Source organism: Protomyctophum bolini (assembly GCF_963924005.1).
Source record: "Protomyctophum bolini genome assembly, chromosome: 5".
In the NCBI taxonomy this organism is placed as follows: Eukaryota; Metazoa; Chordata; class Actinopteri; order Myctophiformes; family Myctophidae; genus Protomyctophum; species Protomyctophum bolini.
The window spans coordinates 34253941-34280083 of NC_137866.1; the positions used below are offsets into that span (position 1 = coordinate 34253941).

General features: G+C 43.5%; 1 protein-coding gene across 3 annotated transcripts in view; it reads left to right on the plus strand.

Moving 5' to 3' along the window:
• prkcz (protein kinase C, zeta) overlaps positions 1 to 26143 on the plus strand; it is a 140837-nt gene that overhangs the window by 52781 nt on the left and 61913 nt on the right. Inside the window, exons 1-2 of one of the 3 annotated variants that reach the window (XM_080763847.1) lie at positions 6994 to 7087; positions 23825 to 23910. In XM_080763847.1, the coding sequence (XP_080619973.1) occupies positions 7057 to 7087; positions 23825 to 23910 (117 nt within the window). In that variant the 5' untranslated portion in view covers positions 6994 to 7056. Of the gene's footprint in view, positions 1 to 6993; positions 7088 to 16253; positions 16360 to 23824; positions 23911 to 26143 lie in introns of those variants that run through there. The other 2 variants (XM_080763846.1, XM_080763845.1) reach the window with 2 other exon arrangements.

Here is a 26143-nt window from a genome sequence, read left to right on the forward strand (position 1 = left end):
AGTACGTGCGAATAGGGGAAGGCAATCAATGTCACTGGGCGTGTTGGAGATGCAAACAAACAAGACTTAGTTGCAGGTATAGTTCTTGAATAGAAATGTGTCTCCTTTTCGTGGCTCAGGAACTTGAAAACGAATCTTTGCACATCCCATCTTCAATGGTGGTCATTTCAGGTCCCCTATCGCTTTGCGCTATATTTACAATCTGTCACACGAGTGCAATGTTTATACCCGAGTTGTTTGCATCTCCGAAACAATGGCGGATTTGACCACACATCCAAATACTGTACAATGCATTTTATGTCTCAATGGATACTTTTAGCATTATGTTATACTTTAGCTATTGAAAAATAGCACGCTATACGAACTTGTAGATCTGCTATTTTTGAAAAATCTTGAAAACGTTTTTAACTCAAGTCTTTGCTTCTGATGGGTTCCTGGAATAACATATTTTCAGATGGGTGTCGGTGGCCAATTACATTTTTGGGGTCCTTGACATGAAATATTGAACACCACTGACAGAAACACAGGTATTTCAGAAAACTGTGTTAACCAAGGCTATATGTATAGGGGGGAAAGTAAATTCCGGCTTGTAACTATTGATTGTAATGCAGGTCATTAGAGTCTTTTAAAGTATTTTTGCTGCTTTCGCACTGGGCAGTAGGTGGACAATGAATGAACATAGTGGCAACTCCATGCTCTGAAGGACTTTAAATCCAAGTGGGACCACCTGTGCTAAACTTACACTGTATTCACTCACTCACCGTCCTGACTACTGTAGGTAACCTTGACTAAACATGTCTGCCAGATGGTACAGTACACAACGAGACTGACGGACATTACACGGTGACATTGTACTGGTCGGTGTGACTAATGTGTGGTGGTGATCTACTCCTGGCGTGACATTCCCAAATCAGGTCGTTATGGGAAATGGGGTAGAGCATGACATTCAGTAAACATAAGATCACACATAAAAGACATGCACACGGAAAAGAAAATATGGACAATAAAGAAAAAGAAGAAACAATAAAATTGTGTTGAGGTGGGTAGTGCATTACATTACAATTTACATTTCAGAGATTTTATTTAATCATTCATGCAATGAGCTACACCCCAATATACAGTAATAACCGTTTCTTACAATTCTTAACATATTGTTCAGTTCTCAGTCTAAGAGAGAAGTAAAATCTTCCTATTTGTAGGTCACGTGGCCTGTAGCCACTTCCGGGTGATGGTTTCCTTACAAGCAACCTATATGACTTTATGCAGATACATTTCATAATTTCGACAGTAACAAAATAACTTTCAATTTCAATTTAAAAATCACACCTGTGTGAAGTGAGTGGTGCAACTCTGTGTGGGGGTCACCGGGAAGGGGGGGGGTGGACCCCGGAATGTCCATACCCACAGGAACACACCCTGGGTGCCGGGCCGGTTCCGGCGAGCCGCCCCGCGTCCGAAACGGTTGAGAAATGACAGTTAGCGTGTGGGGGTCCCTGTACTGTACTGTACTGTACTGTACTGTACTGTACTGTACTGTACTGTACTGTACTGTACTGTACTGTACTGTACTGGCACACCCGAAATCATCACATATACAGTATGATGCGTGTGTGTGTGTTTGTGTGTGTGTGTTAGGTTGCGCACAGGTGGTGAAAAACAACCATGCTGTTTTCGTGCTCAGACCCAGCTAGCTAGCCAGCCAGCCAGCCAGCCAGCCACACACACACACACACACACACACACACACATAGTGCTCAGACCCAGCCATGACATACATAGCTCCACTCAAAAACACACCTGGTTTCTTCGATAATCTCCAGTATTAAGCCTGAATTGAAGGGCATGGATGGACAAGTCTGTTTTAAGGACCTTTTGTGGTTCAGTCATGCCATGTCATTCTCAACCCCACAGGAGAGAGATGATAAAGGGCACTGTTTGGGCAGAAGCCTTGAGAACTGCAGCACTGTGAGTGAAAGCTTCCCTGCGGTGCAGACTAGGCCCACATCTGTGGACTGCATTCATAAGCCATCTTTCAACACATCTGTCGGGGTTGCCGCTTTGCATTGAGCGAATGGCTCCTGGCTATGCAGACTTTGGGATGGAGTTGTTTTCCTCATCCCCCCCCCCCCCCACATTAAAAGAGAGCAAGTGGGAAATATGTTGCTCCTGAAAATAGCTTTGCCTTGCTGCAGACTACAAGGAAGGCAGTGGCGTTTCAGAGCTCTGGGGACATGTTGGGGACAAAGCACTAATCATCCTCATACCCTGGAGAACTGGATGGGCCGTCTCCAAATGAAAACGTAAAACAAGTGGAGCTCGTCGGAGGGACTTCACTTTACTGCCCACTAGTTGATACCCTTTACAATGTTGGCCTCTGAACACCTCTGAACTTTACATTCTGACGTTATTTTGGGGCGGGCCCATCTAGAGTTTGAATGGACAGGTATCAGTCAAAAGGGAGACATCGAAGAGGAAAGACAGGTGGGGTGGGATCAACATAATGGAATGTCAGAACAGGTCAGCTCCATATATGGAGATCTAAGGGTTTGATGAGGTCAGATCAACATGGTATCCCTGTGGACTGTGGTCAGATGTAGAGTTGCTGGCCGGCTCCATATATGCAGATCTAGGTGACAATCCAGTCTTCTCCAAAGTATGGCTACCCAGGGTTTGATGAGGTCAGTGTCGTGATCTTCATATATGGAGACGGCCATATATGGAGCTTGTCACGAGGCGTGATGGACTGACTGACATGAGGCCATATATGGAGCGTGTCTGACATGAGATGCAGGTTTTCATAGTAAACCAATAAATCAGGCATATTCCTCCAGTCACTAGAAGCATTGCAGGCACATTTGTTTGGCTTGACTACAAATGTAAAGAAGGTTATTTAGATAGCATGATGTTTAGACGAGATGCAAAGGCTGATCCTACTTTGAAACACACCACTGTTCTCTTTGCACTCTATGTGATTGTGATACAATCACAATGTCACAATTGTTGACTATAGGGTTCGTGCCATCTGATTTTGCACTTTGTTGCTGTCATTTAATATGTTTAAATAGTAAATCATGTCTCTGACACGTTGTGGGCTTGTATTTTTGCCTCCTTTCTGTGACAAATGTATGATGAAGTAGGGCAGGCCATTGAAAGAAAATACATAAGTTGAAATATGGAGATACAAGGTGTGTTATTTTATACTTTGGCTATTTTTTTTAAATTGAAAATATTTTGAGATGGGGGGCGGCGGCATGCATTAACATGACATTAACAAGTTTGAGCACCACTGATATAGCAACATACGTTTTTCAGAAAGCTCAAAGCTATTATAGGATTTAGAAGACATTTGTAGAATCGGTCTCAGGTGGGTGTATTTTTAGTGTGTTTATACAGTACGCCACAGGAGTGCACTGCACAATATCAACCTCACATGCATACTGTAAATAACAAAGATAATACATCTGTTATTTTCACACAAAGACTTTAACAATCCTACTAGACTGACTATAGAGCTCTGGTTCTCAAACGTTGTCATGTCAAGGACTCCCATGTATTTGGCCATGAATGAGACCAGCTCAGTGGGCCTTGTGGTTAGAGTGTCCACTGTCCGCCCTGGGGCTGGAAGGTCCATCCCCAGCCGGGTCATACCAAAGAAATGGGATCCAGTGCCTGCTTGGCACTCAGCATCAATTGGGCTAAGTCCCTGTGACATACTAGCGTCATGTCCAGGGGGTGTACTTGTACATCAAGCTGCCTCACACTACAGAAACAGGAGATAGGCTCCTGCCCTATGGGCCTCATGGCTCGGCAAAGCTTACTACTACTGGATTTGAGTTAAAAGTTCTAATTTGTTTTTGATACATTTAAAAAAAAAAAGCCATGCGGCACGTTGTGAGCTTGTAAATAGGCTATTTTCAAATGGCCAATGTACGTAGGGTAACATGGTTAAACTTATTTCTATTCTATATTAATGCCCTCAAGGACTCTTATAGGGGTTCATGGACCCCTCTTTGAAACCCACCACACTACTGTACAATATGTTATTGCAATTTTCTGTGCTTAAATGGTAAATGGTGCATTTATAGCGCTTTTATCCAAAGCGCTTTACATAGATTGTGCATTACATTCACCCATTCACACACCGATGTCAGAGGTCACCATGTAAGTCACCAACCTGCACATCGGTAGCAATTAGGGGTTCAGAGTCTTGCTCAAGGACACCAACGCTGTGCTTAGTCATGGTCAGCATGAATGGAATACTTGAAAACTGAGATACAGTTTGTTGATGGTTTTGGCGATCTATGAGCTTTTGCAACAACACACCATCCCTCTCTCTCACTGGGGCAATGTGGAATTTAGCAAACGCTTCAAAATTCAAATGAGCACTATTGAGAACGATGAAATAACTTTGCAGTGAACGGTTACAGTGAAATATTGCCATATATGTGAATAATTGGGCTACGCCAAATGTCTTTAAGTGTGGAATAACCCCATTCTAAAAGCAGAAAATAGAATGCTTTTAGCCCATTAACGCACCCATTTACACTAACAGCTGCTTCCCTCATCACATGGCGACCTTATAATATACAGTCTCGAACTAGACCAAGGCTGACCTCATTCTGTTCTTGGCCTGGACTTGGATCAGTCGGTGCACTCCACCGGTGTGTTCCACTATTGACCCTGTGCAGTGAAGTATATACACTATAGCCTGGAGCACAACTGTACGGAAGGCTATATAATCCAGAAAAGGGCCTGGCCCCATTGTGTTGCATAATGCCCTCGCCGAACAGACACTTTATCTGCCACACGCTATACCACACAACAATGGCGTCGGCTAAAGCGAGCCTAGGTTACAGTACGCCAGTACGGGCTGCCTGCTAAGCTGCTGAATTCAGGGAGCTGCCGAGGACTGGCAGTGGCTGGTCGAGGATGGGCTTATTTCACCCTCCTGGGTGGATTTTTAACCGTTTTATTATACAGTATTTAGCCTCTATGGTCTTTTCTTTGTGCCTCAGTCCACGTTTCCTGTGTTCCGTCCTAATCCATTTCATAATAATGTCTCCAATGCATTGGCCCAGTTTCTCTTCTTCATCTCTCTCCTTCCATCACTCTCGCTCCCTTTTTTCCTCAGTCATTAGATGCCGTTTTCCCCTCCCCTCGTGCTACACTGACCAGGTCACCTTGATAAGCTTCATGCTTTTGTTATTCTAATCTATAAACGCACAGCATTTTGGACAGAGCCCAGCACTCTTATGTAGCACCACAATGATTGACCCTATAACACGCCGGTGAAGGTCAAGATCGCCACACTGTAAACAAAGTGGGTACAACTGTTTCATATCATAGTCAGAAAAGCTAGGATTTAGCTACCTTCTAACGTAAACATCAATGGACAGACTATGCTGTCTGTCAACGGGGTGAGCATCAAGTGTATAGTAGGGAAGTAGGCTAGTAAAGACACTTGCAGGCTAATGTCAAAGATAACAGTTGTTTCTCTGGCCTTAACAATGCAGCCCCAGTCTCTCTACGGTATAAACTCCCATTCTGCACAGTCACCTGCCTCCCAATGTGCTGCTGTAGCATGACATTCACCTCACTTAACTCCCGTGTTGTAATGCAAGGTATTGGTTCCACTAGGATTGTTAACGCAAGGTGTGCATGCTGGCAGCCGTAGGTAGTAGGCCGCAGGCCGCCGCAGCAGCAGTAAGGAGCTCTCTTTCAGCAGCGCTGCTGATAAAGAAAGAATTCCTTGAGGCTTATTGCTTTGATAAAGCTCAGGGAATGGCCTTTACAACCTCACTGTGAAGGAATGCAGAAAATGCTTTGCACAGCCTCCCTCGGTGTTGCAATATTGGCGAAAAGGAAATGGGCACTAAGTCCCTGGACCGACTGGGGAGAGGCCCAGTTATGGAATCACAGGTTTAATAGTCTCAAAGGTGGGTTTATAGTCTAGTCATATGACGCACCAAACTTTCCTTTCATTTGTGTGTCCTGGTTTGTTTACGGTGGCCTATAACTAAGCCTGTACACAAAGTTTTAACCACTTTCAAACTCACATCCCTATTTTGAGCAAGTAGGCAGAGTTTTCCCAAAATATATGATCTACAAGCTCACAATAGGTCATGATGCGACACATTGTGAGCTGGTATATCTGTTATTTTGACAAATAAAGTGCTTAAATAAGATAGTATGAGACTAGAATGTCATGCAACGCTGTTTACAGTATGCGTTCAAAGCTCTATCGCTCCAATTGGTATAAAGGCGCAGTTCCTAAAAATAGACTGTGGGGTTTTAAATTTAGGTGGAAGTGTGTTTGGGTGCAGAGAAAGGGCTGCCGATAGCATATAGCCACAGCAAGGTCTGCCATCTTGTGGCCGCATACCGCGACTGCGGGACGGTGGTGGTGGTTAACCAACTTCAAAAAGCCTGCCCGAAATGCCCCCATAATCACATGGATGGAGCGATCCAACGGAGCCAGTTCAATGGGGGACAGCTTAACACACGGACAAAAGGAGCCATGAAAATAATACTCTATAATGAGCCTGGGACCTGGCAGCCCTGAGCAGGTCCGCTCAGCGGGAGAGAGAGAGAGGGGATGAGCTGCAGTGTATTGTATGAACTGGCATATATATGACCGCTATGTGCACCCCCCCTCCCCCCTCCCCTGATGTGGGTTTACGTTGCAGACCTAGCAGCCTTGTGTGTGTGTGTGTGTGTGTGTGTGTGTGTGTGTGAGGAGGAGAAGAAGGAGGGAGAGAGGGAGGGAGGGAGGGAGAGAGAGATAGAGAGATCGAGCTGGGAGTGTGACAGAGAGAGAGGCACGAGCAAAAGCTTTTTGTCAGGAGGAGGGAGTAGGTGGATTTGGGAGAAGGAGCGAGGAAGAGAAAAAGAAGAGCGAGGAGAAGTGTGGAGGTGGAGAGAGTGACCATGATGAGAGCCAGGGTGGGAGAGCCTCCAGCCAGGGGGCCGTGTGTGTGAGTGTGTGTGTGTGTGTGTGTGTGTGTGTGTGTGTGTGTGTGTGTGTGTGTGGTGGAGGGAGAACGGCCAGCCAGAGAGATGCTGCTCCTCTTCTACCTGCGAGTCAAAGGTAGGGTTCCGGGGCGGCCCCCTTTTCGGGACCCTTGGTTACCTTTTCTGTATTTGGGACGTCGGCACCGACGTCCCAAATACAGAAAAGGTAACCAAGGAATCCCGAAAAGGGGCTAGGGTCTGGAGCAGGGGTTGAAGAAGTACTCAGATATTGGTGTTTTTTGTTGTTGAGGACCTGATTCTAAAAATGTCTTCTAAATCATGACGGTTTTCTGAAAAACCAAAACCAAATTTTATAATGTCAGTGGTTCTCAAACTATTTCATGTCAAGGACCCGAAAAATATCTGTATTTGGCCGCCGGCGGCCATCTGCCAAATGTTTTGTACCAGGGACTCCCCAGAAGCAAAGATTTGAGTCACAAAGCTGTGAAGGAATATACTGTATATACAAAGATCTGCGCCACATTTTCACGATTTAAGAAAATGGCAGATCTACAAGCTTGTAGAGCGGCACTCTGTGCCATGTTATAAGCTTGTATATTGCCTATTTGTCAACAGCTAAAGTTTAAAATATTGGTTACTTACTTACTTATCCCCATTACGACGGCTGGCGCATAGACCAGCATAAAATAATAATAGTTGTTAAGTGGTTAAAAGCTTAAGGTGACAGCTCAGGTTCCAGCTCTTAATGCGTTAAGTAACAGTATCAATATCACAATGTAGAAATACTCTGTTAGTCCGGTGCTCGTGAATTACTTGAGTTAAGGTATAGTATTGGCATGAAAATATACTTAAAGTACAAAAAGTAAATGTACTCATTATGCACACTGTCCCATTTCACAAGTGTATGAAAAAGAAAAATCTATCTTTTGAAAATAGCAGGTCTCACAGCATGTTGCGATGCAATGTGTTGTGTGCTTGTAGAAGATGATAGTACATGTTTTGTCATAATAATCAGAATCTACAAGGTAACTACAAGTGATTATATCGGAGTAAAAGTACAATATGTGCCTCTGAAATGTAGTGGAGTAAAAGTTAAATTGGAAATATATACTAAATAAATAATAACAACTCAAAATTGTACTTGATTACAGCACTTTCTTATTGAAATTATTATATCAGGAATAACCCCCTGAGAGGTGGGATGTTGTTTTCAAGGGAGTCCTTGTGCTTGAGTTCATGTACCTATAGTGACTTTCCACCACAGGGTCTGGGTCGGCTCGGCCCAGGTTCAGCACTTCTCACACTGAGTCAGAAGTAGATTTCAAAGCAAGGCTGTATACATGTGAGACAATGGTTGAGTAAGAGTGGAAGTGGGTTAACAACTCATCTATGTTGTCGCACACTGCATGGATGTCTTTTGTGTGTGCGTGCGTGCGTGTGTGTGTGTGTTGCGTGCGTGCGTGCGAGAGAGAGAGAGAGAGAGAGAGAGCTGTTATGAAGAGCTTCAGTATGAAGTCATGTGACAGTGATAGGGCTATACTTTATATCTCTGCTGTAAACTCAGTGTGATGATGATGTGGGTTAATTTGGCATAACCTCAGTAAATGATATCTTAACACTAATGTGTGTGTGCGTGTGTGCGTGCATGCGTGCTTGTGCGCGTGCGTGCGTGCTGTTGTTGCAAAACTCATCGTTATCATTGGAAACGGTCGAAGATAAATCAAGCAACTCAGCTGCACTTGGCGCTAGCTTCTGCCTTCATAATCAAATCCTCCAGATTTTGCCCCAGCACCTCTCAAACCAAAGACTGTGGCTTCCATCATAGCATCCTAAACGGCATCTAAATTGAATATACCTTCCATTTCCCTTTTGCTGAGAGCATCCGAAACGCTCTTTCTGGGGCGGCTTTATTGTCAGCCTTGACGTCTTCTGCCTGCCGGTCGTACAGTACCACAGGGACTGGTGATTGAAATCTGTGTAACCTATTTAGAGCCCTCTGAGCGCGGTCTATCTCCCATGAGAAGTGCCTCCTAAAATGGTTAGACTCGAACATCCCTTCCTCTTATAGTCTTGTGTGACTCTTGTCATTCACCCCAGGATGGTTTGAACAAGCCTTTTAGAGTTTCTAGATGTTTAGAAAAGGATTATAGTTCATCTGGGAAGGATGTATTTGCACACTATTGTTACAAGTCACATTACAAATAACCAAATGACTTATTTGGTAATTCCCTCCATTTATTTACACAGACACAAACATAATATAAACCTTTTTGCCTTTTTTACTATATTGGAAAATATTCACCTCTTGCTTCACTCTTATTATACCGTAATAGTAAATGGTTTAACGTGGCAGACTTTTGAAAACAAGGCAGGTGCATCAACAGGGAAGGCCTTTGATGCATCTCACATGCGTCGAGTTGTACGCATGTGAGATGCTAGGCGAGCAGCCTGTGGCCTTGGACAAGTGTTAGAATAGAATATCCATTTCAATGCTCATATTTTAAGGCTGTTTAGCATATAATTGCCTTTTGTTCTCATACTATGTTTATATTTTTGATTCATTAGTTATATTATATAAGTTATGAAAATTGTGGAATGTTGAATGGTTTGCAAACATCCTGGTTTTCCAATTTGCTGTAACAGTGCATGGGACGGCAGTGGCTCAGAGGTAGAGTGGCCGGTAGAACGGATGGGAAAACCGTGAATAGGTCATGTTTTTTTGCTCCTGATCCGATTCCGATCATTTGATTTTCAGACATACCGATACCGATCTTTCCCGATCCGATCTTTATATTTTTATATAACACTTATGCCATATCACAATAGCAAATATCCCAATTTATGTCACTCTAGTGTAGTCTGTTGTGTTGCCTTTCAATTATTGAAAGGCAAAATGTGACTATACAATGACTGTCTTTGTGTTATCTTTTTCTTTATATGAAAGCATGGAATCATAGCAAAATATATATGTATTGGTTAATTAGAGTGAATACAGTTCTACAGCTTATAGAACTGAAGTCAAGTTACTACAGACACCTATGCCATCATTGCATTTCCTTTGTTTTCGTCTTTCACGCCTCTGAGTGTGACTAGTCTTTGTTTGATGATCTCTGACTGGGACCAGAAGGAAAACAACTAGCATAAACACAACAGTTTTTACAAAATATCATTGCTTATACATCTTTCTTTGAGATTTACATTAGACAATATAAAAAATCCGAACTTTTCTCCCCGATTCCGATCTTTTGAAAATCATGTGATCGGAGCCGATTTCCGATCACCCAATCCGATTAGGACAACCCTAACCGTGAGGTTCCCAGTTCGATCCCGGGTTCCCCCAAAGTTAGTGTCCAAGTGTCCTTGAACTAGACTGAACCCCTAATTGCTCCCGTGTGTGTGTGTGTGTGTGTGTGTGTGTGTGTGTGTGTGTGTGTGTGTGTGTGAATGGGTGAATGTAATGAACAATCTACAGTATGTAAAGCGCTTTGGATAAAAGTGCTTTATATATGCACCATTAACGATTTATCATTTAACACACACAATGTTAAAGTAAAATACTAAATATGTTTGTGTTACGTTTTTTGCGTGTACTGTAGGGGTAACAAAATACATTAATGCTTAATTAAAAAAATATATATTTATATATATTTATATTTATATTATATTTATATTTAAAAACATTAGCATGTCTGGATGGGTGGTACCATTGGACCAGTAACACGTCCATTACAGTTGCAACATCAATATTGATGTCTTTCATTACACCATCATTTGCCCTTTCAAGCTGTGGGAAATGCCATCGGGGGGAAATGGGATTCCACTTGGCAATCTACTGAGCTGCAGTTACTGTTTATCAGATGCATTGTAGAGAGGTGACAGACAGTATATCCTGAGTATTTTCAGTAACACTTTACCTAAAGGTCAGGTCTATAATGCATTATAATTGCATTTACCGGTATAATGCATTATAATGCACTCTTATAACTTAAGGATTCATAACTTGTCTTCTCTTTGTAGACATTTTATAACTGACTATGTTAGTTATAATGGGATGTTCCACTGAGCTTATAATGCATATAATCATCCTCACCGTTCAGGACAGGCTTCAGACACCAGCAATATTTCATAAATAAATAAATATTGTCGTCAAATTGTTATGCGTGATTGTAAACATTTATAATAAGTGTTATAAGGCATTATAAGTGGATCATACATCTGTTTATAATGCATCATACATGTGTTTATAATGCATTGTATGTTGTTATTGGACAACAACTGGTTAGCTGAATGCTTTTAGCTTACTTATGCAAAATCAGTCAATCATCATTGATCATCAGTCAATCAGTCAATCATCATTGCAGCCATTGCATTGTTTACTCAGTCAGTAGGTAGACCATTCAGTTCAGATGTTTGAAGCTCAGATGCTATCAGACAGTGTGAAATATTTGAATATTGAAAGCAAAGTCAGTTAATCTCAAATAAAATAGACTAGAAAATGCACTGCCAACTTGCGCCTTGCTCACATGTAGGCCTACTTGTTCGCAAGCAGAGTGCGCAAGTACTGCTACTAACTAATGTCTATTACAGCTGCTGTTCTAAATCCTTTAGACCCGTTATTGTGTGTGTGTGTGTGTGTGTGTGTGTGTGTGTGTTAATTGCATCCAATATGGAAATAGTGTATTGATAGAATGTCTACCAAATGTCAAGCTGCTGTCTAAAAACTCATACAACCAGGTTGGGGCCTGTGACTGAGCCTGAATCATGACTACAACAAACACACACACACACGAGTGCGCGCGAGCGCACACGCGTGCATGCGCGCATGCACACACACCACAACTGATCTTGTGAAAGCTGATATGCTGACAGAATGCTGAAATCACCAGACCCCTGCACCGCTCACAGGGGGAGAAATGTCTATCAAGCTTTAAACTGAGTGCATTCAGTAAGTAGTGTTTGTGTAGGAGTAGATTATGCCACTGGACATGGATGGCTTCAAAGCTGCCTTGAGCATCGCCTTGTGGTTACAAACCACATTCTAATAAATAATTCCACGCCATGAACTGTGTGCATCAATGAACTGAATGAACTGTGCATCATTAACTGAGTGCATCAACCTGTTTGGCACACATCAAAGTCTTGCTCATTGCGTAGATTTGGGACCAGGCTTGAACCCATTTAGTAGTGAGGCCGATTCTAAAAACGCCTTCTAAATCCTGACCCCAGTTTTCTGAAAACTTCAAATATTTATATCATTTTTTTTACAAAAGGGTCTTGAAGGGTAAAAACACTGGTTAAATAGTCCCTATTTGGGCATTTGCATTTCATTAAATGTAAAGAAATTGTCCCCCACAATAGCAGATCTACGAACATCCTGGCAACTCGTAGAAACAACATGTGTGCTTGTAGATCGGCTCAGCGTGCGCGGCTGTATAGTGGTTCCTTGCATTCCAGATGTTTTGTGTTTTTCGGATTTGGATAGAAATGTTATTTTTAGGCAAAACCGCCATGGCTTCCACCGGCCGCCGCCACACTCCAACACAGACTGCGTGCTAACTGAGGCGTTGTGTTTTTTAGCAGCACAAAGTCAAGTTCAATGTTAGTCCTCTACAAGTCCCTCAGAGAGCCCGGTGTGTCATTGAAGCCGAATGTGTGGCTGGGTTTTTAATTCAGGCCACATCTTGTTGCGCAAGATGCCACTGCAACAGAAAGAGGCCTTCAGTAAGGGGCGTCATCAGTGCCCATACTAGAGGCGGGGTTGGCGAAAGGGCCTTTCTGTGTGGAGTTTGCATGTTCTCTCCGTGTCCACTAGGGTAGGTACCCTCACAAAAAACATGCAATAATCCCCCCGCCTGATGGAGGGGAAAGAAACTGGTTCTTTCCACACTCTATATGTCCGGCCGGGGAAACTCTCCCCTGTCAGGTGTAAAGAAGCAGCTTGGACTCCTCATGCATAGAAGGAAGCATGAGGTCAGTCCGCTGCCCCCCTAGGTTGGCAGAGGAAGTGTGATTCTTTGATTCTGTGAAATAAAAAATAATAATATTTATTTATGTGATTAACCTACAAAAATAGCCTTTGTTTAGCGTTTTTCATTGAAAGCTTTTCACGGGTCCTGGATAGAAAAAGTCCGCTTGAATTCGGCACAGAGCAAACGTCGCTCACTCTCTGCTGATTTCTGATCGTCTGCACCTTTGTTAAATTGACGCATACCCGTACGTACACACACTCCTCACTCTCTCTGTCGCTCTAATTAATTAGTCTCATGTCTACATTCTCCCGGCGGATCCTGCCGGGAGCTGCCTATGCCATTGAGACCCCAGGCTAGTCCTGGATGGCTTGATTCTAGGATTAAAATAATATATATAAATATTTTTGTAAATCTCTATGGGAAAAATGAATGGCCGATTTTTCAGTGGGTCCAGAAAACCACTCCCACTGCTATGCTCTATAGCTAATTAGACGTGGCGTTCGCCATGCGGTCCCATGCTATGAAAGAGGGGGGGGAAACTATATGAAACGAGAACGGGGGGCAGTGAGAGAGTTCGGTGTTCACAAAAGGCAGTCCAGATGAACCGAAGATGGAATATTTTTTTTAATTAAGCATTAGGCTGTATGGGATGAACTTGTGTCATGCAGATGAGACATTGGAACTACGTTTTGTCCCAGAAAATTTGAAAAATGTTGTTGAAATCCAGTGTCGATTGACACTGTAACCTGCTTCACAAAGCCAAAAGGTTGAGTCGGCTTTATGTGATCTCAAGTATAGCTCATCTTTCAAATGGCGTAATATGGCTTCGGTGGTAATACTGAGTGATAGATCTGTTTCCATGGTGTCGCCTAACAGCTGCTGACTCATAATAAGCTCATGGCAGTGCGTTGGCTGCTGCCCACACAATGTGTCTGTACCATACATACATCTGTGTGTCTGACTGCATGTATATTTTTGTACGCGTGTGTTTGAAAGGCTTCTGCGTCTGCCACCTACCCTGTTGTTCCTTCTGCGTCTGCCACCTACCCTGTTGTTCCTTCTGCGTCTGCCACCTACCATGTTGTTCCTTCCGGAAAAGCCCCTCAGAACATTGCATTATTTATTACACATGAAGTCCGTGACCGCCTCCGTTCCAAATCTCAAGACAAAAGTTGGCAACTTCTACAGTAAATGGGCTATATGCACACAGAATAACTCCGGGCCGCTTCCCTACTTCCTTCACAGGTGTTACCAATCATACTAATTAAGGCTCTGTTCCGTTTAGTGTACAGTGGTTTTCAAAATGTTTAATTTCAAGGACCACCATAACTCTGAGAGTGTACAAATGGACCTGTAAGTGTCCATTTGTACAATCACAGAGTTACAGACCCGTACAGGGCCATTTGGAACTCTCTGCTACACTCAAGAACACTTGAGTGTAGCCATTTGGAACGCTCTGCTACACTCAAGAACACTTGAGTGTAGCCATTTGGAACGCTCTGCTACACTCAAGAACACTTGAGTGTAGCAGAGCGTTTCCAGTGAGCCAACATGCACAATATCGGAATGGAAGAGATCATTCATTAGTATCATCGGTAACACCTGTGAAGGAAGTAGGGAAGGGGCCCAAGTTCTTTCTAAAATGGCGTGTGTGCATAGAGCGCATTGGACATCTTTCTTTATTTTTCACTCTGCGAAACCTCAACCGTTTATGGTCCACCCTCGACCAAGGACGCTCCATAAGGACAATTGAATGAACGCTTTAATCATAATCAAGTTAACGGAATCAGCCCATGCCAGTGTCGAACATTCCACATCAATGAGGTCTAATTGTGTCTTTAAAAAGCAAAGCCGTGGGGATGTGGCATTGATCGTGCTACTGGCTACCTCAAAAGTGGAGGCCAAGCTTTATATAATAGTATGTAACTATGTAATGACATACTAATTGGAAGGAGTGGGGACAAAAATGTTTAGCACTTAGTATAACTTAACCAGTTGTTTATACCCTGATTGATAACTTATGGACTCTTACAAAACAATATTATTACAGTAATGATGTCACACACTGCTGCTGACTTAAACCAACTGAAGATATCCATCGCTAGTAAAATGTGTTTTTCACATGACATACATGACTGGTATTGTTTTCACATGTTTGTTTGTGTGTGTGTGTGTGTGTGTGTGTGTGTGTGTGTGTGTGTGTGTGTGTGTGTGTGTGTGTGTGTGTGTGTGTGTGTGTGTGTGTGTGCGTGTGCGCGTGCATGTGCGTGTTTGCGTGCCATCTAAATGTGTGTGTGACGTGGGACTAGAATGAAGGGAATAAGGTCAGACATGCCTCAGGGCCCACTTATTTTTCCTAGCAAAAGCCTACATCTGTGTTGGATGTGATGGTTACAACTAGAATTTATCTGACACTTGCTGCAGTCGAATTTCCCACTGTACAATCAGCAGCAGTACTCCCTGAGTATGAGCGTCATGTGAACCATGGCTAGTGATAAGAATGTAGCAGGATATTATTGCATGTCATTCATACGCAGCATTTTCGTACCGGCCGATCTCCAATTGTTCTGGATTTCGTGGTCCGGACTTGTGAAGTCATAAAGCCACGGCTAATCACAAACGAGTTTGCAAAGCTGTGCTTGGAACGATGATGTCATGTTGTCCTGTTCAGTGAAATGTCTCTTCCCCCTCCGCGTTTGGCGCTTTTTGCGTCGATTATGAAAGACTCATAACTCAATCACTTTATACTACACATTCTGTGCGTGTGAGTGTGCGTGCGTCTGTGTGTGTGTGTTGACAAATTGTGGTCCCGGAGAAACCTGTTGTAGCGACCTCGAGAACTACCACAGAAGTGGTTTTCCGTATTTTGCCAGGTGTTTATAGATAGTCACCAAACGTTGCAGGTGTGTCTGTATCCCGATAAAGAGTTCAAAGATGGCTTTGGTCCGAGAAAGGGTGCCAGAAGTATGGGTGTAGTGTTATCCAATCGCTAGATGACCTAGTGGAATTAATTATCATTACTTTTATTTCGAGGGGTTCTTGAGGAAGGGAGCATGTTATCGCTTTCCTGCTAGTGTAACGAACAATGTCTGGAAGTGAGTCAGGCCCTGGCAAATGTCCTGTCCAGGAGTCACTCCCTAGTACCACCCTTAATGCCTAGTTTAAATGCTGTTGTGTTCCGAAATAGCAGATCCACAAGCTCACACTGCATCGCATCCATTCCGTGTTGTGAGCTTCTAGATCATTTATCATTGCCGTGCGACACCAACGTACGACGAAGTATATACAGTATAAGGCTTAAGTCTGCAGCCACTGGTGTCTGTAGATCTGCCTATAACACAACAGCCCTCTTCATTTGTGCTTTAAGCTCGCCGGGACAGCATGGCAGGATTATGTGCTCTGACGTTTGCATCTGGAGGTGTAGTATTATTGTATTTGACTCCTCCTCAGAACATCTGGGCTTTTTTTCTCTGACTTCTCTCTCTCTCTCTCTCTCTCTCTCTCTCTCTCTCTGTCTTTATCGACAGCACTGCCTTTGTTCCTTCCTTCCTCACTGCCTCTCTCTCTCGCTTTGGCACTGAGCGATGTAACGGGAGCGATGCAACACTTCTGTCTGTCTGTCTGTCTGTCTGTCTGTCTGTCTGTCTGTCTGTCTGTCTGTCTGTCTGTCTGTCGGTCTGTCGGTCTGTCGGTCTGTCGGTCTGTCTGTCTGTCTGTCTGTCTGTCTGTCTGTCTGTCTGTCTGTCGGTCTGTCGGTCTGTCGGTCTGTCGGTCTGTCGGTCTGTCGGTCTGTCGGTCTGTCGGTCTGTCGGTCTGTCGGTCTGTCGGTCTGTCTGTCGGTCGGTCGGTCGTGGGGCTGGACTGTTTGTGTTGGTCCAGTGGTCCAGTGGAAGTGTCTTTTTCTGAGAGAGAGAGAGAGAGAGAGAGAGAGAGTCTAGCTGCCTGAATAGTGTGTTTGTTTGTGCATGTGCATGCCTGGCATTGTTGGGGGGGGGGGGGACTTGGAAGCTCCAATCGCGTCCTGCCAGTCTCGGAACACACTGCCCTCCTCAAGCAGTGGGGAAAGGCCTCAGCGAGTGATAAACAAGAAGCAGTCCTCCCCTCTGACTCCTAAATTGTTTTTTAATTGGACATGGTGTGCAACAGCAGCTAATGTAATGCCTGCACTTCATGGTGGATTATAAAGAATTCCATTAGCCTCGCCACACTGATCATTTCATTGTTTCTTTTCCAAAGCAATCAGAAAAATAAACTGTGAAACAATAGAAAAAAAGGCAGTTGATGTCTGCAAAAATGCTTGACCCTAGTTACACTTACCCTAGTTTTTCTCAGATCCTCGGACCGATCATTTTATAATCAATATTATGTTTTCCTGTAGGCCTATTTGTCTACAGGTGGTAGTTGCATTCATTATTAATATCTGTGTCAATATACTGTGTGTCACTGCCTATGCACAGCTTCTGCCATAGCCTATAATTATCTTAATTGTTATGGAACTCACCTGAACTCAATTGGCTATGGTTGTTTGAATTTTGTTTGTACATCAATGTTTTATCCTACTATTTTAGCCTAAACCAATCAGCACTTTAAAATGCAACAAAACACAACGATAACATACACACAGTAGTAGGCCTATGGTATTTATTCTGTTGTATTACCGGTAGATACAGTATCTCAATCACGTTTCAAGTCTCTGCAACTTGAATTTCCTACCGTTCTGATATGAATGGAATTCAATGGCTTCAATGTGCTGAACAGAGAAGTGTCTGGACCACTTTAATGGTCCTTTAACTCATTAAGAGTGGGAAAAACATCTGTCATTTTAGATTTTGGCTATATTTTAACCATTTGAACCATTATTTTGACCATGGCTATTTTATTGAGTGGTGCAACCACTCCAAGGAACAGCAATGTCCGTGTCCGCCTATGTGTTCACCTATGTGTGTGTTAATGAGCACCATAATAAGTACCAGTAGGGGCGCTGTTTGCCAGAAACAGAGAGAGAGACACAATGCTGCACCTGCTAATGAGAGAGGGGGGGGGGGGGGGAGAGAGGGGGAGTTGCACCACTCGGTTCACACGGGTGTGATATATTTTTTTAATTGGCACAAATCTTTGAATATAGATATTTTTGCCGGTTGGCGGCCAAATACATATAATTTTGGTGGTCCTCGACATGGAAAAGGTTTGAGCCCCACTGATACAGACATGGAAAAGGTTTGAGCACCACTGATACAGACATGGAAAAGGTTTTAGCACCACTGATACAGACATGGAAAAGGTTTTAGCACCACTGATACAGACATGGAAAAGGTTTGAGCACCACTGATACAGATACAGACATGGAAAAGGTTTTAGCACCACTGATACAGACATGGAAAAGGTTTTAGCACCACTGATACAGACATGGAAAAGGTTTGATCACCACTGCACTGATACAGACATGGAAAAGGTTTGATCACCACTGCACTGATACAGACATGGGAAAGGTTTGAGCACCACTGATACAGACATGGAAAAGGTTTGAGCACCACTGATACAGACATGGAAAAGGTTTGATCACCACTGCACTGATACAGACATGGGAAAGGTTTGAGCACCACTGATACAGACATGGGAAAGGTTTTAGCACCACTGATACAGACATGGAAAAGGTTTTAGCACCACTGCACTGATACAGACATGGAAAAGGTTTGAGCACCACTGATACAGACATGGAAAAGGTTTGATCACCACTGCACTGATACAGACATGGAAAAGGTTTTAGCACCACTGATACAGACATGGGAAAGGTTTGAGCACCACTGCACTGATACAGACATGGAAAAGGTTTTAGCACCACTGATACAGACATGGAAAAGGTTTTAGCACCACTGATACAGACATGGGAAAGGTTTGAGCACCACTGCACTGATACAGACATGGAAAAGGTTTTAGCACCACTGATACAGACATGGAAAAGGTTTTAGCACCACTGCACTGATACAGACATGGAAAAGGTTTGAGCACCACTGATACAGACATGGAAAAGGTTTGATCACCACTGATACAGACATGGAAAAGTTTTGAGCACCACTGATACAGCAAAACCTTTTCAGAAAACTGTCAGGATTTACAAGACATTTTGTAGAATCGGCCTCAGATCTTAATGAGTTAACAAGGGCACAGATATGACATCATGTAACCAAATAGGAAGGAACAATGCCGCTTCACCCAATTAGTCATGTCCTCTGGCATGGCATCACATGTGTCATCACACACACAAAGAGACGCAACCAGAGCAGGCCTGCTGGACAGTTTGTTCTATACCTCACTGTCTCCCACCGCTCCGCTGCTGCATGGCAGGATCCTCTGATGCAGCGCCAGCTTGTCATTATGTCACATGCACAGTCACGGATTAAAGTTCAGTCGCCACGACTGATTTCAGTCTATTTGATTCCTTTACATTGTAGCCATCATCATGATATCCTTTTTGGAGCTATATGTTGCACATGCAGCGCTAGTGTGTGTCTCACAAATCACACATTAGAAGTACTCAGATATTTTACTTACTGTAAGTAAAAGTGTCAATACCACATTGTAGAAACACTCAATAGCCTACTGTATGTATAAAATCGGACTAAAGTGGTAATAATGTATATTTCATAATAATATAATAATTTATAAGCTATCTGCAAAGTAACTAGTAACAAATGTTTTAAAATAATTGTAGTGTGTGTGTGTGTTTACTCTTCAAAATGTGGAGACGTGTTCTGAAGGTGACTCCCAGTGGTGGGGTCAGTATGAGTTGGAGCCATTGGTTTGTTCAAATGCCCATTGTTGTATTGGTTGGTTTTCCAAAGATTATCCTTTAGACATTTCTGCTTTCCTGATCGAAACTCAAAACCTAGAATATTATGATTACTCACTAAGTGAGAGGTTAAAACCACAAGCGTAACCCACAGCGGATGTATTATTGACTGAAACATTCGTTCATTACGGTGTGCCGTGTTTTTTCTCATCTGGAACTAAATTTGATTTTTTTGTACGGCCACATTGTGCTGTACTGTAAATGGTGCATTTATATAGCACCTTTATCCAAGGCGCTTTACATAGATTGTGCATTACATTCACCCATTCACACACATTCACACACCTTTACATAGATTGTGCATTACATTCACCCATTCACACACATTCACACACCTTTACATAGATTGTGCATTACATTCACCCATTCACACACATTCACACACCTTTACATAGATTGTGCATTACATTCACCCATTCACACACATTCACACACCTTTACATAGATTGTGCATTACATTCACCCATTCACACACATTCACACGATGGCGAAGGGAACCATGCAGGTTCAGAGTCTTGCTCAAGGACACTTCGACACTAACTCTAGCACAATGACGCTAATTGGCTAATGTGTGCCTGCCTGGCAGTCCCTGCAGTGGCATGTCCCCCCTCCCCCCACCAGTATGTGCAAAATGGAAAAGATAAAAAAGAAACTGGGTAACTATGGAAACATGCTGCAGTGATGTGCAGAGATGGGTGTCTCTTCTTCCCTTTGGAGGCCATGAGTTAACCCATTAAGATCTGAGGCCAATTCTACAAAATGTCTTCTAAATCCACTTGTGTGAACTTGTGTTCACACATGTACAGTATTTGGCTGCCAACCCCATCTCAAAAGATTTGGGTTAAACATGTTCGCTTAAAAAAAAAGGCTGAGGCTGAAGACAATCTCCCAGCTTCCGTTCCTAAATCTGGGTGGAAACCATTAGAGAAGGGTTTTCTTTAACTGAATTTCAGAACCAATCCAAAGTCTTTAAGGGTGGTCCTTCATATTGGGGTGGTGATATGATTGGTTGTTTCCAAAGCAGTGGGCGTCGTAAAACCCTCTCCCCTATGTTCTAGCAACGACTCTGCCTTTAGAAGTTCACACACGTATCGGTAGGTGGAGATCACTAATCAGCGAGACTACACAGACCTTTATTGATCCCTTGTGGAATCAATAAACGTCTATCTGCAAAGTAAGATGTCAGTGTGCACATTTGAGAGTTTGTGTGTGTGTGTGTGTGTGTGTGTGTGTGTGCTATGCGTCGCCCTATCGTGTGCGTGCGTGCGTGAGTGTAAGCTGGATAGGGCGATTCATTTGGTCCTCCAGTGCTTACTGGAGACATTAAGACCAGCTCTCCTCAGTCATCTGGGCCTGTACTCGAATCCAAAAGCAAACACATTCTTCGTTCTAATGAGGGCAGTGAGTGCATCTATGGAGCACAGACTAGAGTACCATGCATTCAGAGGAGCCGGTGGCTTACATTGCAATACCTTGGAGATAAGCAGCATTGCAGCCTTGCAAGGGGGGGCAGCCAGATGTTTTGTTGTTGTTCCTCTGCCGTTTGATCAAATGTGACTGCTTCTGACCGAGGCTAAGTCATTGAACATGTCTGGCTTTTCGTTTTTTCATGTCATGTGAAAGCAGGGAATCATAGCTTCAAATTGACATATTGCTTGTTCAGGTTGGCCCACCAGTTTTGGAGATATGACTTATAGAGTAATGTCTTGCAGAAAACAGCGAGTTGAGAAAACAGACTTGAAAGGTTCACTTCTGTGGTCTCATTTATTTCAGTCGATTTCAGCTCTGACATTTATTTCAGACATGCTCTAGTATGTGAAGAGTCTGCCTGTGCTATTAACTAATTTTGGATAAAACATAAATTAAAAGAAAGTTTTTTCTCCTCTCCTGAACAGTTATTGCCCCAATGACTGTCTCTGTATCAAAAAGAGTCACAAATACCTGTGTCTGCTTTGAGTCTTTTGAAAGTGTACAGAGAAGATTCCTGTACAGGCGACGGCATCAAGGAGAAATGACTCTCTATAAAACATTTGCTTACTATAATGTACAGTACAGACAGAGACAGACAGCGTGTTACAGTATCAGTGGCCCCGCTTGCCTTTGGCCTGGCGAAGATAGCAAGTAAAGAATCGAGAGGCATGTGAGTCAGGATGCGTGCACAGTGGAGCGTCATTTTGCGGAGGATGGGGTTGATCGTTGTCACTGCTGTTTGCCGATACCGTAGGTGTCATCCTCTGTGCTAACTAACTGCATAAGCCTATAAATGGAGCAAAATCTCTGCATCGTTGGTGAACTGGTTGGTTGCATCACATTACATGCTGTTCTCGTGACTCGCCGACCAGGGCCACAAGTCATTCACTAGTCCGTCCACTGGTTCTATGGGTCTGGGGTCCCCAGGGGTCCTTGATAGTTTCCCTTGCTAAATGATTTATAGCTAGGAACCAAATGGACCCTTTTTAGGTCTGTAACTCAAAAGTGTACAAATGGAACCTTACAGGTCCATTCGGTTCCATTAATACTGTGTTAAATGAACACAGGATATCTTCCCATAGTGTGCTGTTTTGTTGTATCATAGCGTATTGGTCATTGGACCAAAACTGTCTTAATTTGCAAAAAGAAATCTTTGACATGCTATGCTTAAGGAAAATATATCACTTCGCTAATCATATCTGGCACAAACATAATTCATTAGGGTGAGTTACTTAGAAGCTGTCTCCCTCGCTGAATGAGTCCATAATCATGCTGAATGTGCATCACTACACATCAGAATAGGATTTTAACTAATATGACATGAAAGAACCCTTAAACGTTTAGGCCACCAATAAAATGGCCATGGAAGTCAAATCCAGAATAAATTACTATGTTCTTTTTATACTGTATGTTACAAATTACTTATTTATTATGATGGCATAATTTGTCTTGTCATATTCAATTGTTCCTCCAATACTGTAGATTGAATCCACATTTGATCTCCTCATTAGTTATCCTTCTTTAGAATTCAGCAACTGGAAATAAATTGGTAGGAGTTTAAATGAATACTGCTAAAGTGTTTTACATCCTTTAACAAAATACTATACGGTAGATCGTATCTGAGAAATATCACTAATGCCTTCATAAAAATGGGGGGCAATTTTACAATGTGACTTTTTGTTTTCCTTCGTTGTATTAGAAATTTTGGAAAATGTCTACATTTTCAGCTACAATAATGATGACATGCCCAAAATAGGGCCGCCACTGACGCCAGGTTGAAAATGGTCAAATGGTCTTAAAGTGAATCTTGTCCACAGTGCTTCATGTCAGCGCTCACCATGTTCCTAATACTTAGTCGTTGTCATGATGTCAGATACAGTAGGAGATCTCATTTGCATGTGCATCCGTCTACTCGTGTCTATTTATTATATCAGCCACATGGAGCACTTAAACTGTGTCGCTGTGCTCTTGTTTACACCTGTCAGGTTATTAATAGCCGACGACATTACCATACAGTGGTATAAATAGCCTCACACTTTCGTCTCATCTGAATTGAGGGCATTATGTCCCGTTAATGAGAGCAGAATCACCAGGGAGGGAAGTAGAGATATACAAAAAAATGTGGAGGGACGATGATGAGAGACGGACGAATAGAAAGATTAAATGTCAGGAGAGCAAAGGGGGGTGGGTGAGAGAGAGTGAGAAGGAGGGATGGATGGAGGGAGGGAAGGAATGCGGGTGTGTCATGTAGGAGCCTGATGGACCATTGGACGTCCCTCCTCCCCGCAGAGTGGCGTGCGGGGCAGGGCGGGTCTTCCAGCACCCTCCTGCCTGTGCCGTATACGTCCTATCTATCGGCCTCTGACTTTTCTCTCTCTCTCTCTGTCCGCGTGCTTTTGGACACACACACACACACACACACACACCTCACCTCACCTCACCTCAGCAGACTCTCTCATCCATCGCTCTGTTAATCTGTGCTGCTGTCTGTTGTGGATTCCCCGTACTGTATGCACTGTACACACCATGCTCCTTCTCTACAACTATCTCCTCTCTCTTCTAGAATCAATCTACCGCCGCGGGGCCAGAAGATGGAGGAAGCTCTACCGAGTCAACGGACACCTCTTCCAGGCCAAGCGCTTTAACAGGGTGAGTGACGTCACTGTTAGATCCTGAACTTTTCTTTTTACTTGTATAGCAAGTATGATGGACATGAACAACCAGACTTTAACAGAATTTAGTTTAACTTTAGTGACATCATTTTGTAAAGAGACGTAACTTTCTACAGTAAGCGTGGCAGTGTTGTTCCTCATGCTGTGTGGTTACTGGTTGGTTAGTAGTACAGTTACAGTCATTCAGACAGAAGCATACTGCGTTGAATTATGTATGACAGGTAATCAAGGCACGGCCCCCTACCGAGCTCTCTACAATTATTCATGCATAATTCATGGTGCTCTACTTATTGTTGTATCTGGTATAACTGTTTTATCCCATACAATACTACACTCTCTCTCTCTCTCTCACTCACTCACTCACTCACTCACTCACTCACTCACTCACTCACTCACTCACTCACTCACTCACAAGCACGTACGCACCCACTGTAGGTTTGTTGTTGTGCTGTTGGAACAGACTGCTTGTTCGGCATTACTAGTTACCAGTGTGCTCTGCACCGGCCCAGTTCTTCTGGTTTAACCCATTTAGAGCTGAGGCCGATTCTACAAATGCCTTCTAAATCAGTTCTCAAATGTATTTGGCCACAGAGACCGCCATCTGATTTCTTTTGTGCCAGGGCCCTGCAGGGACCCCCCAGAAGAGAAGATTTGTGGGGAAAAATATTTCTATTTTCAAAAATAAATAAATAATCATAAAAAAGGGGCACGGTGGCACAGTTGGTAGTGCTGTCGCCTCACGGAACTGGTTGGAATAACGTGTTCCTTCCACGCACTACGTCCAACCAGGGAAACTCCCCCCTGTCAGGTGTAAAGGAGCAACTTGGACACTCAGGCATGAAGGAAGCATGAGTTCAAGTCCGTTGCTCTCCCCTTGTCCCCCATATATGGGGACTAGGTTGGTGGAGGGTGTGTAGAGCCCAGGATCACATTAGATGATTGACACAGGGGTGAAAAATGGGTTACAAAATCGTGGGATAAAAATATATATTAAAATAAATAAATAATAATAATCATAAATAGCAGATGCACAAGCTCGCAGCGCAGCTAAGAAATACTTTATATCCACACGGGGATATTGTCTGGCTACGTGAGGCTAGCCAAACACCTTGATAGTATTGCACTGTATTTGCCTCTGAAGGGGAGAGGCTGCACGAGAGACCTCCTATTACACATGCAGCAGTACGTGTTTGCTTTCTCTGAGCCGTATAGGCTCTCCTTTTGAAAGGGAAAGATCCCCCCCCCCCCACCCTAATCATGTTAGTTTTGGCCAGACCGAGGTTTAAGAATGGGTGTGAAAAGGATATGTTTATGTTCAAGACTCCATCCTCAAATATGATACCTTTTCCCTGGCGAAGGAAGCTGGTCTGACATATGGCTAATAAGACAGACTCAAATCACACTGTCGTGTCGCCGGCAGGCAATTTTGTTTTGCCAACGGCTGATTTGGTCTGGCTTTGCCAGGCTAGGTCTGACACACCTGCGCTAGAGTTGAAACATCTCCTAGGGGTGCTAGAGGCTCAGCGTCTAGACGATGGGGCTGCAGGTTAGCCGAGTGCACTATAGCTGGGCGCAATATGCCTACTCAGCACGCGGCTGCGGTCCATTACCCTGTGCCTCTGCTATCATTGATGCACGCTGGAGCCACGGTTATTTGATCGACGGTTCCATTGGGCATGGTTGGCAGACTGACTCCACCAAGGTCATAAACCACTCAACCTCGCTCTCATCTGCAGCGCCCAGTCCAAGTAGTGTCAGCTGCGCTGTGATTAGACTAGTCGGTTTAGAGTACTAAGATGCTCCGCGGTTTTGAATTTACTCAACGGTGTAACGCTACGGTATTCTCTTATCATTATACCTCTGGTTTTGTAGTCTGCAAATGTGTTGCTTTGGGTGGATATGAGTTAATTAATTTGCCAGGGTGCTTGTTGTTACTGCAGGTTTCCATGTTCCTGCTCGGCGCACCATGTTGTCTTCAGCATATAAATAAGCTGAGGAGAAGTAGGTCATGTTTCTCCTCCCTTCTCTCTCCATTCCCATCTCCCTCCTTCCCCTCAATCTCTCAGTGCATCCCGTAACACTCTCTCTCTCTCTCTCTCTCTCTCTCTCTCTCTCTCTCTCTCTCTCTCTCTCTCTCTCTCTCTCTCTCTCTCTCTCTGTGTCCAGTCTCTCTCCTCCCTCCATCCTCTCTTCTCTTCCACGCTGCCCCA